Genomic DNA, 16,438 nt, shown 5'->3' on the forward strand with positions numbered 1-16,438 from the left:
GCTCTCTGACAACGGTAGTATACTACAATGCAAACACGGATCAGTCAGAGCTTCCTTCAGGTGTTGAATCCCTAAACATGATGGGCATCGATCGTGTCCGTCGTCGGGAAGAAGCGTATTCGGACACAATTTGTAACTTGAAATGGAGATTAGAGAGCTATGATCCTTGACTGTCAACAACACGTCCTCAGTTCGCACCATAGGCACACAAAACTGTGATAACACCCACTCAGAAAGATGAGGCGTCGATTCAAATCTTCAGATAGAACTGAAAGATTTATAACGTGAAACACTCACACGGGAAAATCAAATCTGCCTTCGGATAGAATCCCGTGGCATACAATAACTTGCATGACAGCAAATATATAAAATATCTTAGACTTCATCATATATACAGTACACTACCGTTCAAAAGTTTGGGGTCAGTAAGATTTTTTAAAGAGTGTAATGAATGGACTTAATCCAAAATGCTCTAGGCATCATAAAACCTTCCCCCTCTCCCCTGTTGTCATTGGCCCTCAAGCCAGTTCTCTTCAAAGACCGTTATCACCTCTGCTCTCCTGAACGATCTCAGCAAGAGACTGTGTCTGCCACCCTCAAATGTTAGAGAAGACATTACATTTTTTTCATTTGCGCCGTATTGCCAAACTCCGTCCCTATGTCAGCCCAAAAGACGCTGAAGCACTAGTACACGCGTTCATCACATCTCGCCTCGACTACTGTAATGTTCTTTTTTCTGGACTACCAGCACACTCTATCTCACGTTTGCAATATATTCAAAACTCTGCCGCAAGACTACTAACTTACACTAAAAAAACTGCCCATATCACTCCAATTCTGTTTAAACTGCACTGGCTACCCGTGTCATCCCGGATCACTTATAAAATTCTTCTGCTTACCTTTAAGTCACTCAATGGTCTTGCTCCAGCCTATCTCTCTGACTTACTTTCTCCTTATATTCCCCCTCGAACTCTCCGATCTTCTGGCTGTGAACTCCTCTGTGAGCGGAGATTTCGTCTGTCGTCTATGGGTGGCAGGTCTTTCTCTGTTATAGCCCCTAAGCTATGGAACTCTCTTCCGTTGGCTCTCAGGACAACAACCACGTTGCATGAATTTAAGCATAAACTCAAAACCCATTTGTTTAATCAGTATTATCAGTCATGAAAATGTTAATTTGACATAACACAGTCACAATGTTAACCTAGGTACCAATAATCTATTGCATCTTTACTCCAACTGCCCACCATGCTGTCTGTGATTAATGTTTGTTGCCTCTGTTTTATGTTTGTATTGCAAATGTAATGCGATTTGCAACTGCAATCGCCCATTACTTGGACTGGGCAAATGTCCATTGTCCGTTTATTTGTAAATTGCTTGTTATTTACTGTCATTGTGAAGCGTCCTTGAGCTTGGGAAAGGCGCTATATAAATTAAACTTATTATTATTATTATTATTATTCAAATACAGCACGAGAGTCCAGATGGCACTAGCCATTTGGTCAAAGACTATAGAGACAAACTTCCAATAGGCAAGGCAAGGCAAGGCAAGGCAAGTTTATTTATATAGCACATTTCATACACAATGGCAATTCAAAGTGCTTTACATAGAAGAAATTAAAATAATGAAAAGAAATAAGAATAATTAAAACAGTTTAGAAAAATAAAATAAAATACAGTACTTTTAAAAAATAAAAAAAGAATATTTATTATAGATCTTTCTTTCAAAGGATTCCCTTAAGACTTAAATCTTTCAACCTTCTTTTAACCTTCAATCTTCTTACGACTTCCATCTATCAACTTTCCTTTAACTTTCTTTTCTCCCTCATTTACTCACACGTTCTTTTCACTTTCTTTAGCACTGCGTTCACATTCTTTCTCAGACGAAAACTTTAATATCGTCATTTAAATACTGTTCTACTTTCAAACCCACATTAATCACTTTCACATTATCACCTTCTGAGTGGGCATTTACAGTTTCGGGCTAAATGCCCTGCTGACATAGGAGAAATTAAAATAATTAAAAGAAATAAGAATAATTAAAACAGTTTAGAAAAATAGAGTAAAATACAGTACAGTACAAACAGTCGGACGAACAGCGGCACAGTGCTCATTCAGTAAATGCACAGCTAAACAGAAGTGTTTTGAGTCTGGATTTGAATGTGACCACTGTAGGAGCACATCTGATCTCTTCTGGAAGCTGGTTCCAGCTGTGGCTGGCATAATAGCTGAAAGCAGACTCACCATGTTTAGAATGAACCCTTGGTATTTCTAGCTGATATGATCCTAATGATCTGAGTGATCTGTTGGGTTTATATTCAGTGAGCATATCTGCCATGTATTGAGGTCCTAGGCCATTGAATGATTTATATACCAGTAATAATACTTTAAAATCAATCCTAAATCTAACTGGGAGCCAGTGTAAAGACCTGAGGACTGGTGTGATATGTTCATATTTTCTGGTTCTGCTCAGAATCCTGGCGGCAGCGTTCTGTATGAGCTGCAACTGTCTTATGGTCTTTTTGGGAAGGCCAGTGAGGAGTCCATTACAATAATCCACCCTGCTGGTGATGAAAGCATGCACAAGTTTCTCTAAGTCTTGTCTGGAAACAAAGCATCTAATTCTTGCAATATTTTTCAGATGATAGTATGCTGATTTAGTTATTGCTTTGACATGACTACTGAAACTAAGGTCTGACTCTAGTGTCACACCAAGATTCCTGACTTGATGTTTAGTTGTTTTACCCCTAGAGTGAAGGTATGCGTTCACTTTGAGAACTTCATCTTTGTTTCCAAACGCAATAACTTCAGTTTTGTCTTTGTTTAATTGAAGAAAGTTTTGACACATCCAACTGTTGACTTCGTCAATGCATCGGCACAGGGAGTCAATGGGGCTGTAATCGTTAGGCGATAGGGCTAAGTACAGCTGTGTGTCGTCTGCATAGCTGTGGTAAGCAATTTGGTTATTTCTCATTATTTGGCTCATTGGGAGCATATACAGGTTGAACAGGAGTGGCGCAAGAATTGAGCCTTGAGGGACTCCGCATGTCATGGATGTCCACTCAGACTTATGGTCTCCTATACTCACATAATAACCTCTCCCATCTAAGTATGACCTGAACCATTTTAGGACTATCCCAGAAAGCCCCACCCAGTTTTCCAGCCTGTCAAGAAGTATGTTGTGATCGACAGTGTCAAATGCAGCACTGAGGTCGAGTAGTACCAGCACTGATAATTTTCCTGAATCAGTATTTAAGCGAATATCGTTTATTATCTTTATGAGCGCTGTCTCTGTGCTGTGGTGCGGTCGGAAACCAGATTGAAAATTGTCAAAGTATCCATTCGAGCTTAAGAATTTGTTCAGCTGATTGAAGACAACTTTTTCAATGATCTTGCCTATGAAAGGAAGATTTGAGATCGGTCTATAGTTGCTTAATATGGTCTTATCCAGATTGCTCTTTTTCAGGAGGGGCTTGACAACTGCAGTTTTCAGGGAGTTTGGAAAACTCCCAGAGAGAAGTGAGGCATTTACCACTTCTAGAAGATCTGCTTCTAAACTGTTTAGCACAATTTTGAAGAAAGATGTGGGAAGTGTGTCAAGGGCGCATGTTGATGTTTTAAGGTGTTGTACGGTTTCTTCCAAAATTTTGCCATCAATTTCTTTGAAGTCAGACATAGTAACTACTTTCTCAGGTGGTCTGATCTGTCTGACCCCAGTGCAACTCAAGGATGTGCTGATCACCTTTCTGATATTATTGATTTTCTCAGAGAAGAAAGAAGCAAACTCACTGCACTTGCTGTTTGAGAGCATTTCACTGGGAATCTGGCTTGGGGGGTTTGTCAGTCTCTCTACAGTAGCAAAAAGAGTGCGTGTGTTGTTTAAATTGCTGTTTATAATATTTGAGAAGAAAGTCTGTCTAGCTTTGCCTAGTTCCATATTGAAAGCATGCAGGCTGTCTTTGTAGATGTTATAATGGACTACAAGTTTTGTCTTCCGCCACATGCGCTCTGCTTTTCTGCATTGTCTTTTCATATGTTGCACTGCTGTTGAGTTTCTCCAAGGTGCTTTTTGTCTGCCACTCTTCTTCCTGACTTTAACAGGAGCAATATCATCAATTATATTTTTAACTTTTGAGTTAAAAGAATCAAGGAGAAAATCAACAGAGTCAGCAGATATGCTTGGTGTTAAGGATATAGCCTTCATAAATAGTACACTAGTGTTCTCATTTAAGCATCTCTTCTTGACAGACACAGATCCAGCTTCAGTGGCAGGAGAGATCAATATATCAAAGAAAATACAGAAATGATCAGACAGTGCTACATCCTTAATAACAATCGATGAAATGTTTAGACCCTTACTGATAAGTAAATCTAGAGTGTGTCCATGATTGTGTGTGGGTCCATGTACATGCTGAGTCAGATCAAAAGTTTTTAAAACAGTTTTGATTTCTTTTGTCATATTGTTTTCTGCATTATCTATGTGAATGTTAAAATCTCCAGCAATGGCAAAACAGTCAAACTCTGAGGTAATTGTTGATAACAGTTCTGTAAAGTCCTCAGCAAAGGCTGGAGAATATTTTGGAGGCCTGTAAATAATGATAAGTAAAATGAGAGGAGCCCCTTTTAACACAGTACCCAGATATTCGAAAGACGGGTAATTCCCAAATGATATTTGCTTACATTGATAGATATCTTTAAAAAGAGCAGCTAGACCCCCACCTCTCTTAACAGCTCTGCAGACACTCATAAAAGTAAAGTTAGGAGGGGCTGTTTCATTGAGGATTGTTGCACTGCAGCTGTATTCTAGCCAGGTTTCATTTAGAAACATAAAGTCCAGGTTGTTTGTGGTTATTAAGTCGTTGACTAGAAGTGATTTATTTTTAAGTGAGCGAATGTTTAAAAGTGCTAACTTAACAGTCTTACTTTTTGTCCCCACAGCAATCTTAGTTTGACATGTAATAGGCACCAGATTAGTTGGGTTTGCTGTACGGCTATTGAAGGCCTTAGACTTTCTATCTTGTAATAGAACAGCAATAGAGAAAGATACAGGCACACTGGGTTCCCGCTTGTTCTGTAAACATTTGAGAAAGTTACTGTTATCATAACAGGAACCCAAAACACATCACTGAGAGCTGGTATCAGTTGTTTTTGGTTCACCTCGAGCAGATGGAGGAGGGTGTGGGCCCTGGCGTTTTGGCCGAAGAGGCCGAAGAGCTCTCACAGGAGGAGGGGGCGGGCGAGCTCGGCGCGCAGGCTTCGGTGTTTGAGGTGCCTGACGATTTTTGGTTGGTATCTGGGGGCTTGCAGCAAAAGAGTGGGATAGTCTGGTTCCAGCATGCACTAATTCTTCCATTTTCTGTGAGAAGCACAGGAGTGGAGTCGCTGGCGAGAGTGAGAAAGTATCTGGTGAAAGGGGCTGTTGCTCAGGTGTTATAGGAGGCTGTGATATGCTGTCCTGGCTTCCCTGGCTGTTTTCCAGGAAGTCGTCCTTGGGTGCTGAATCTTGGAGCAGTTCTAATATGTCTGTCTGTGATGAGCTCTGTGGGCATGGCTCAGCTGAGATTGTGTCCGTGAGCAGAGGTTGTTGTGGCTCAGTGGTGTTATCATTGTCCTTGTGTGATATGTCAACCGCATGACCATCTTGTTGCTGAAATGAAGTCCCGTGTTCATTCATACTGTTTCCAGGTGTGTGTGTGTCGTTCAGATTGACACACACTGCAGAAGGATGATTGAGGGAGAAGTCGATATTGTCCTTTAACACTCTTGAACCAAGTTTGTTTGGGTGATGGCCATCCCGATGAAATAGTTGTCTCTGACTCCAGAAAAGATTGAAGTTGTCAATGAAGTTTACTCCTTTTATATTGCAGGTTTTTTGCAGCCATGTATTAATCCCAAGCAGCCGTGAAAACCTGTTTGTTCCTCTTGCTGGGAGTGGTCCACTGATGAATGTTTGAACTTTCAGTCTTTTAAGTGTTTCAAAAAGTTCATTGAAATCCTTCTTAAGGAGTTCTGACTGCTCTTTATGAATATCATTCTTCCCCACATGAATTATGAGTCGATTTGCAGTCTTATGTTTCATCAGAATGTTCTGAAGTTCCCTGTTTATATCAGAAGTTGTTGCTTTTGGAAGGCAGCATGTAGTTGTATCCCTGCTGCTAATGTTTCTGATTATGGAGTCCCCCACTATCAGAGTCCTGGGCTCGGCTGTGCTCTGAGCTGAGTGCCGCTGTCTGCTCGACCTTGAGCGCCAGTTAGCATCAGTGTTAGCTACTGGCTGATACAGTCTGTGTTCGATCACATTCATCACGTTTGGGGATTCCTCATTTACATTCATTAGTACTTCAAATCTGTTCTCAAGATGTATAGGTGTTGGTGGGAGACCAGTGTTTGCCATCCTTGTCAGAGCTGTATCTGGGGTAGAGGATGCTACTGCGGCAATATGTGGGGCTCGTGACAATCTGATGTCTCGAGTGCCTTTGGGTCTCGCTCCCTGTTTGTGCCATCGATTTGTAAGTCGATCGGCTTGTTTCTCTACCTGTCGAGGAGCACTAGTTTCATGGGACTCACCGGCTATATGCTGAGGGCGTCCATGACGAAGCTCTATTGTGTGTTCCGTCTGGTTTGGTGGTCCCGTAAATAACTTTGTTTCAAGAACTGCAATCCTTTGTAAAAGTCTGTGGCAGTTAGTGCAGCAAGTAGATTCCAGAAGAGGCATTTTCTCTCTTATCCTTGTAGGCAGTTGTGTTTTCCTTTCCCCGGAATGTAAGCTGGTCGGGTAGAAGAATTCTGCGTTTTTGTGGTAATCCAAACTTTGTCGTTTGAGCACTGTGCTGATTTGCTGAAGTTAAAATTAGGTGATAAAAGGAGCTAAAATATAAAAATATAGAAGATAAAATATAAAAGCGATAGAGCAAAGCGCGGAGCAGTAAGCAAGAGCGTCCGAACGGTAGCTGAGCTGAGCAGGATCACCAATACACAATGTCCAATACACGAAGGACATTTACTACATTCTTACCCATAAACTTTCCCAAATGTTTATAGTATTTCTCCTGTGTTTTATACATGTCCCTATGTTTTATTAGTTATCACTAGTTATGATTCTTTAGTTATGTTAGAGTAACTAACATATGTCTTTAATGTCTTCAAATCCCCTTTCTTTGGGAATCAAAAGAATTCAAAAGAATCCTCTTTTGATTTTATAATCAATGGTGTACAACATGTTATGATAAATTGCATCATAAATATTTGTACCATACTTTTGTGTAAAGACTGCACAAATTCTCCATGCCACCATGAACATGCAAATGGGGATAAGATAGAACAAAGACTTTCTCCCAGTCATCTTTGATTTGTCACCTCACCAAATGGGTGTGAACTGATATGACCTTTAAGAGTGTCTGATTAGTTCAGATCTTTGCTCAATCTCTTTGAGACAACGTTCTCCTATCTTCCTCCGGCAACTTCATCTTCAAGTTAACTTCTTTGGATTCAACTTGGGACCAAGTTAATTTCTTTGGATTCAACATGGACCACACCAAGAACCCAAACGAACCCTTCAGGGCACTCCAGGCGAAATCATCAAGAATCTCCTGTATCTGGACTTGTTCAGCAACCGAATTCAATGCAAGTACCTGTTCGCTGCCTTTAGATGCATTTCTAAGTTATTGTGCCCCTTTAAGGTGACCCTGATTCTCTGATGTTTCTCGTAGGTTGTGGTTAACTGATTGTAATCTTGCCATTCTCTTTTCTTCTCTCTCTCTCTTTCTTCACTTTTCTTTACTTTCTTGATTCTGTATACTGTCTTTGCTTAGTTTAGTTGTGTGTGTGTAGCCTACCCTAGTTTAATTTATTAAACCATTATATCGACGCTTTATTGTCTCTGTTATCTGCACGTCGACGCTAGAAGTGTTTCAAAATACACAGTTGCGTGAGGGTATTTACAAATGCACAAGAAGCAACTCACAAATGTGTGCAGCGATTTACAAATGCACAGAAAGCGGTTCACAAATAAATGCCAGGCAGCGTTCTGTTTGTGACATAAAACACATTTGTAAATATAATTTTTTATTTGCAAATCTCACTTTATTTATTTATGAGTTGGGCCGCCAACCGCCCAAACCTGTGATATTCTTTGATTTAGATATCTGCATCTGATCATCACATTACAATTATTCAAATTCTCAGTGTTAAGCATGATAATGGTAACATATCACACTGAAGTAGGCTGATTTAAAATGAACATTTATTTAAATTAAAAGTTCTTCTTATGGCAAAATTACATTTCCTTAATAGCCTAAACAGAGGCTTTACTCCCTCCAAACTTAAATTGTCAATGTTTCATTACATCACTGTTGGAAAACACTCTTATCAGAATACATTTTTTTTTACCTTTATAAAGAGCATTTTCCCCCCCTAATTTTATTAAATGTATGCTCCATCTTTTATTTCTAATTCTTAAATTTGATCAATACATTCAATTACAATAATAAGACACTTGGCTGTTACCAATCAAATTAAATAATTTACATTGAAAAATTACAACTGTATTAAATAAGATTATGAGAGTGTTTTAAATATTTTTTGAATATACAAATAAGGAATGTTGAAAAGAATGACACTTTGAAACTAAACCGCCAGAAGGTGGCGGCAGGCGACCGTCTTAATGAGTGAGTCATTGAGTCATTCATTCAAACGATTCGTTCAAACGCCTGATTTATTCAGTATGTTTAACGTTAATGCAAAAACTGCTTTATGTGCAGTATATATGTTTGCATACAATTTGTTGTTTGAGTGTTGATTATTATATCAAAAAATAAATGGCAACTGAATTTAGGCTCATAGTTTTGGCTCTGTTGTTAACCTTTAATATTATAGTAATGTGCAAGTAATGGCTCTCTATATAGTTTACAGCATTAGGAGAGATAAAAAAAAAATATATATATCCTTAAGAAACTTTTAATTATAACTTAATTTAAAGACAGAGACATAATTTGTTCAGTAAACCTCTGTTCAATAAAAAAAAGCAATTTTATGTTTAGTTTTCTCCTCCCTGCTGTACCGAACCGTGAAGTCAAAACTGGGGTACGCACCGAACCGTACCAAACCGTGAAGAATCAAAGTCACTTAAACGTTTGATCTTGCTACATGCTTTTGAACTGTTAGTACTATAGTAAAAAAGTTGTTCTTCTTGGCCAGGAGAATACATTTAAGAATTGATTGTACAGTCGGTTTGGTGGACGAACAGATGAGTCGATTTGTAAATTAATTCTGCTTATATTTCTCTTTTAAGCTGATCTAAATATTTTTTATTAATTATAACCTATTATGATTAATCAAATATATATTTCCCTTTTGAGCTAATTTGCTACTGGATCTGCATTGGCCAATCGTAATGATGACAAAAAATCAGTAGTGAGTATCGGCTGTAAAAATCCTGATCAGAGCATCCTTAGAGTTGTTATTAGTCCAGTGGTCCTGTATCTCTCTTCTCTCCTTCTCATCTCATTAATGCGCCAGTGGGTGGGGCCCAAAGATGAGATAATGTAGAAGTAGGCGTTTATTCTGCAGAGGCGGTCTTTCATTGCACAATTACGTCATATTGTGACAAAATCCTAAACGAGTTGTTTTTGGAGATTGGTTTCAATAAAAGTTGTTTTTGCACTACCAAGGAAGTTTTGAGTTCTGAAACTTAAAAGATGTTTTAATTGTACAATGACATCTTCAGGTATTAAAGTTCTCCGTCGCACCGACGGATTTCCGTTAATTGCAGCGAGTCTACGACGGATTTCCATCAATTGCAGGGTTCCTGCCTGTCCTTATGTCTTAAATTCACTTTTCATAATTTTAAGGCCGTAAATATGCTTACATTTCTCAAATAGTGTAATAAATGTCTTAATTTCTGTTTAAATAGGTCTTAAATTAAGGAAAGATGAGGTGTATTCACCCTGCTGAGAGGGATGTGATCAAAGCCTGGAGTGGAGCGAAAACACGTTCCTCACTGCACTCTTAAGCGTGCTGTAATCACTCCGCTCCGAGTCCACTCCGGGTTTTCCATTCCCGCTCATGCAGGATATCATGCCTGTGAAGTAGCCTTTAAGCTGACTTTCGGTTCATTTATGAGACGCGCTCCAGTTCACATGCAATGCAATTTCACGCCGGCGCCTCCATGTCGTGATTAGATTGTCTGCTATATTTGCTTATTAAATCTGGGCAATTGGTTGATGAAACATCGATTAAAATTAAGATACAATTTATATAAAACGAAAATAAAGAATTAAAGAAAGGTTTTATACAAAACAAAATTTAATGAAGTGGTCAAAATCATGTCTGACCCACTCCATATGTCTCCTGATATATTGCACATCTAATGATCCTATCTTACTCATGCCTAGGGCCGTACCCACCATTGAGGTCCCCGAGGTCAGGACCTCTGTAATTTTTCGAAGTGCATATAATGACGGTTGTGAAATAATTGCCTGATGTTAACTCTACTTTGGTGCTGCAATGATATTGCATAGCGCCACGAGAACCGACTTCATCTGAGCTGCTTTAGGGGGCCGTTCACATGTTTGCGCTGTTGGAAACTTTTATTCCTTCATCGAAGCAGAAACCAGGAGACTTGAGATGGATTTTATAAGCAGAAGAGAATTATTCTTCCATGTCTGTAGTTCATCAAGTCTAATCTAAAGAAAGTTGCCTTGCACTTTTATATACATTTAGGGGGAGGGATTTACATTGAGGTTGAACAAAGCATGTAAATTAAGTATACAGGTTAAGGAACCGCCCTAGACTCCAGCGTGTTACCAGTCTCAATCCAATCAGCATAACTATTCAAACGCATATATGCTAATCCAATCAGCCTAACGTCTGGGGCTGGGGCTCCAAGAGCCATTTGGGCTCCGAAAGCCATTTGCAGAACAAAAGGTGAGAGTCCCAGTGATCTGACTCATTTAACTTACAATGGAGAAAACAGGAATTGCAACTTTGCATCTTAACCTTAAAATGCTAACTTCAATGTACTCAACTTTTACTGTTGCAACCTAAATTAAACATTTAATAAATTTGTAATACAACAGCGCTCTCATGTTCATTATTATAAATTCAAATCAAAGTAAGCTTTAGGGCTTTATGTGCACAGAAGGTGCGAGCCGAGCGCGAATTCAAGCGCAACACTTCACGACACGCTTTCAGTTAACGGTCTGTAAAATAACTGTAAAAGTATTAAACGAGTAACAGAGACAATCAGTTTGCAAAGACTGTATCAATCAAAGCTCAGCTTTGGGAAGATAAGATATACGGGTAAAGATTAGGAGACTGTGAGAAGAAAAAAAGAGAGAATGTGATGGAGATGAGAGAGGAAGAGCAGGTATTGCATACTGTGCCCATGAGATTAACATTATTACAATGTATTCCTATTTAACACATATAAATGTTCTTTGCTAATTACAGTGGAAAATATAGGCTAAGCTCAATTTAACAACACAAGCACCTATTAATTATAATGCCATAATAGTAGTATTGTATAAATATTAATATTTGTATATGGTCCTCGAATGTTATATTTCACCAGTATCAGCATTGGGAGTGTTTGCGCAACTTGCATCATTAAGCCAGGTGGCAACAAGTGACTGTCTTCATGAGTGAACAATTGAAACGTTAATTGAACAGATTAGTCCAAAAACAAGTTGCTGAAACCAATCTTTGATGCTCATATAAATTGCTCATTGGCCTCTGGACACAGAAGTATTGCATTGGCATTTGATTGAAATGTAACATCTATGCAAAATAATCCTTGAATCATTTCTAATTTAAGGCCATTCCCGTTTCGAGTATGTGATTGTGTTTTGTCAACAATAGGCATAAACATTCTGCATTGTGTGGATCATTCATTGCAGCATTTAAATTGATTCTCATGTTTAAGAATCTGTTATCTTCTTGACTAATAATTTATGCCACTGCTACTGTTATCCTTTTTTTCAAACACTTTAAAATGCACATGTGTAGATGAGGAAAAAAATTTCTCAGGGGGGCATGCCCACGAACCCCTGTAGCAGGATCACTATAGCAAGGACCTCTGTATTTACAAAATCCTGCGTACGGCCCTGCTCATGCTGTTCACTTTTCATATAATCAACATAGATGCAATTAAAAAATAACATTATATTATTTATTTATAATGGCTAGGTTAAAAACATATTATATTATGTATAGTTTGTGATATTAGCTCACTTTTCGGCAAAAGCTCTGTTGGCTTATTATTTGAGAAATTAAAACTTGTGTTAAAGTTATGCAAATGGCTTATTATTTGTATGACTACATCACAAAGAGTCAAGACTTGTAAAAGCATTAGATTGAAAACATTGAAATTTCATAAAGTTGTGTAAATAATAGAAACGCAGTTCAAAATGGCATGTACTCACTACACTCCTAATTACAAGAAGAAGAAAAACTGCTCTCAAACTGTGTGTGTGACAGGCTGTGGAATGGGTTTTGGCCGAGGAAACATTTTCAGTTTTTCAACCAGGGATGACAGACCAAGTCAGAGACGACAAATAGGAAACACCACGGCAGGTGTAGATTTATAAGTATGCCCATTTTCCTACCTTATTTGTAGATGCAATTCAGTCTCTGATCCTTCTTCGTAACATTTAGCATACATAGCTATGTTGTGACCCATGTTGCCAGATATTATAGCCAATAGCCTACTTTGTCTCAGTCATTACATTTTTCTCAAACAAAACAGTTTGTGAAAATCCATACACAAAGTATGTCAAAAATGTAGGAGAATGTTTTCCATGGATTTTCACAAATTGTTTTGTTTGAGGAAAATGTAATGACTGAGACAAATCAGACATAAGTACTTGTTATATTTAACAAATAATCTTTAAAACTCACTGGGCAATTCCACGCAAAACTGTCACATCCATAACGCCAACTAAATACCATGGCATTGTGTTGGCGTTATGGATGTGACAGTTTTGCGTGGAATTGCCCCACTCTGGGATCTATGGTCCCATCCCCCCAACAAGGGCAAGAAGGGTCTTAGTTACTATGACTGCGATCAGATAAGTTGGTTTTATTGCTGTTAAAAATGTGGTTACGTGGAAAAAGCAGAGGCCATTGGAAAGACCCACAGCCCTTAAAACAGACTTTTCTGCATTAATTTATGGACGAACTGATCTGTAAATGAACATGCACCCCAGGACACTGTGTGAATGATTTACTGTCTTGTGTAGTGTCTTTTGATACTATTAACTCTTTGATACTATGTATTTTATGATAGAACCAACGGTCAATGTAACCCCACCTGCATCGTGTCTCCTATCTAATTAATCCTCATTTAATGACTCGCACTTTAGTGTACATCACCTTCTCATAGAATGCAGTGTGTGTTTTATCTGAGTATAAATGGACACAAACAGCAAGGCCTATGTCTAACCACACTTGAGACAGAGCCATAAATCCTCCCAACAGAGGAATTTCCTGCTTGGAAATTCCCCCTTTCTTATTGGTCGAGCCAACCCTGAGAGGTGGGACTTTTCTCAGACTTTAAACGGCCTCTACACAAGCCCTTCCCTCTCTTGGCCTTCTCAGTACGTTTGCATAGCTGTCCTGCGTGGCCGCACCAGGCCCCAGGGCAGCAGGCCTTGACTCACAACCAGCCATGGGCTCATTCAGGAGAGAGAGAGAGGACTCTCAACCACAACAGAATCAAGGACAACATCAGGAGTTTGGCACAACTTCTTCATTCAATGCAGAAGTCCATCGCAACTCCAACCATCAACTCTTTCATAAAACATGAAAATATAGAGTTATGTGTTCATTTTTGTTAATTAGATTTAGTTGATTAGTTTGGCCTCAACTGCATTTAGATGGTTTTCTGTAATCAATCTAACAAAAGTTTTAATTTTTTCCGCAATTGGGTGAGCACTTCCAAGTAGGGATCGACCGATATGGATTTTTTAGTGCCGATACCGATTTTTTTTCATCAGCCTTAGCCGATGACCGATACGGGCTGCCGATTTTCTTGGGCCGATATTTGGAGCCGATACTGCTTTTGCTCACTCAATTTACATCATAAAAATGACACAATGATGATAACAAATGTTACAAGTCTCAATTTAAAATAAGGAACATTTATTGAACTTATAAAAGGAACATTTATTGAACTTCATCCATTAATTAAACAGGTATTTATGAATGAGACTGAATTAATTCGTTTTAAACGTGTTTGAATTAATGATTCAAATTTTTTTTATATAAATAGACTGGAACATGTTATTCTGTGTAGTTGTCTGATATATGTAATTGTGATCACCATTTTAAACAAAACAAAAACGATTTTAAACCAAATAGATTCTCAGTTTATTATGAATTAGGGACTGTTCACATATCGCGTCTAAAAACGTGTGGTAAGCACAGCCGCGAAGCTTTCTCCTTTCTACAAGCGCTTGCACTCCCGTGGCGTCTGTCGTTGCTATGCAACTATGAACTGCACTCTACTCATGATGACGAGGAAGTAAGGATTAATTTATTTCAAGCCCTTTACGACTAACGTCACATATATTTATGGAGATGAAAAATAAAAACCTGCCCTGTCCAGCTTTGATCAGCTGTTCGGCCGAGCTTTCGATGTTGTCATGGAAAGGTCAGTTGTTTTTTTGTCACATAACCTGCGTGCGCTTGCGGCATTCTGAAAAGTTTAAATGTTTTCAACTTTTCATCTCACCACGGCATATGAGCGCCGGGACAAACGAGCGCGCTGCATCGCATGCGTGTCGCAACCGCGTCGATTCTTTTACCTCAGGGAGTGTTCTGACTGAGTTCGACCACCTCGCTGAATAAAACTCCCACAAATATCACGGAATCACGAACCAACGTCGGCATTATTTAATCCTATGACCAGTGTTTGTAACAGCTGCCGTATGCATATGGATAGCCTCAAACTTAGCTAATTGCAGCTCCCTAAATACAATGACAAGCATATATTCGGCATTCGCGTTTTCCATTTGGACCCTCAAACTTGCTTAGCTATAGTTGCACACACATATAGAGCAACGTGTTTCCACTTTCAAAGTGTATGGCAATATTTCAGCTAAGTCAAACAGTTAAAAGATGCTTTGAAAGTTTAAAACTTAACGTTGTTTTGAAGAGGCTTCCAGCACTCTGCTAGTGTGGGAGGGGCAGTGCATGGGCTGCACGTGCAGCGTCTCCAGCAACACAAAGCTGCCTGCAGACGCCTGTCTGTAAATAATGCCGGGAAAAAACTATCGGCGAACGCAGCAGCCGCGTATCGGCCGATGCCGATACACGTCAAACCCGCAAATATCGGCCCGATATATCGGCTGACCGATATATCGGTCGATCACTACTTCCAAGTAGATAAACCGCTCATAAGCTTTGTTTCACCTCAAATGAAATATTAAAATAAATATACATTTCCATGAAGAAGCACAGAAAATTGTATAATATTTAGGGTCTTCTTGGGTCCGTTTGGTAAAAGCACATTTATTTGAAATGACCCTAAACCTGTGGCCACTAAGATCAGTGTCCTAGGCACTCGTCAAAGTTTTGGACCCGAACCTGCTCGGTTCATGGGTCAGACCTCGGATTTTCGGATCTAAGTGGACCCTTGAAGACCTCTATAATGTAAACTGCCTTTAAGTCAACAACGGTCACCTCTTTGCAGATGGAACCTGACGTCATGTGGCACTAGTGTTGCCAGTTCAGAGTGCAGTGAGGAACTCTTCTCCTCTGTTTCTGTGGGCGATCAGGATGACTGCTACTCCCTCCTGGATGATCAGGAACTCACCTCCTTTGACCTGTTCCCAGAAGGCAGTGTCTGCAGCGACGTGTCCTCCTCCATCAGCACTTATTGGGACTGGTCAGACAGCGAATTTGAGTGGCAGGTGAGCCCTTAGTTTTGAAGCCGTTTTTTGTAAAAAAAAATAAAATAAATTTCACTTTCATTGTATTTTATTTCCTAACATATGGACAAGCTGTTGATTATTTCATTGAAGAATTTGCTGAACAAAAACTGTGCCATTGTAGTTACCAGGCAGTGACATAGCCAGTGGCAGTGATGTGTTGTCAGACATCATACCCAGCGTGCCCTGTTCACCCTGCCTTGTATCCAAAAGAAAAAACAAACCACACCAAAATCTGGATGAGCTGCCCTGGAGTGCCATGACTAATGATGAACAGGTTGATTTATTTTATTTATGCAATGAAAATATAAAATGCACCCAGTATGTGTTGTCAAGTGTTCAGGAGTCTGAGACCACCAACTAACAATAATTAACATGGATCATCATGTCAAATCCAGTGCTGTTGTCAATAAATCAACATGGGATATATCAAATGCTGAGAAATGTTTAGTAATGTCTTTTTTTTTCTTTTTTTTATATAACTTTTATATTGTTATAGTGATAATATAATTTGT

General features: G+C 39.1%; 1 protein-coding gene across 1 annotated transcript in view; it reads left to right on the forward strand.

Moving 5' to 3' along the window:
- Positions 1–16,438, forward strand: part of fam199x (family with sequence similarity 199, X-linked) — a 64,492-nt gene that overhangs the window by 16,053 nt on the left and 32,001 nt on the right. The window contains exons 3-4 of the mRNA XM_082178397.1: positions 15,686–15,905; positions 16,048–16,200. Of these exons, the coding sequence (XP_082034523.1) occupies positions 15,686–15,905; positions 16,048–16,200 (373 nt within the window). The remainder of the gene's footprint in view (positions 1–15,685; positions 15,906–16,047; positions 16,201–16,438) is intronic.

This window comes from Leuciscus leuciscus (genome assembly GCF_965113295.1).
Source record: "Leuciscus leuciscus genome assembly, chromosome: 8".
Taxonomy (NCBI): domain Eukaryota; kingdom Metazoa; phylum Chordata; class Actinopteri; order Cypriniformes; family Leuciscidae; genus Leuciscus; species Leuciscus leuciscus.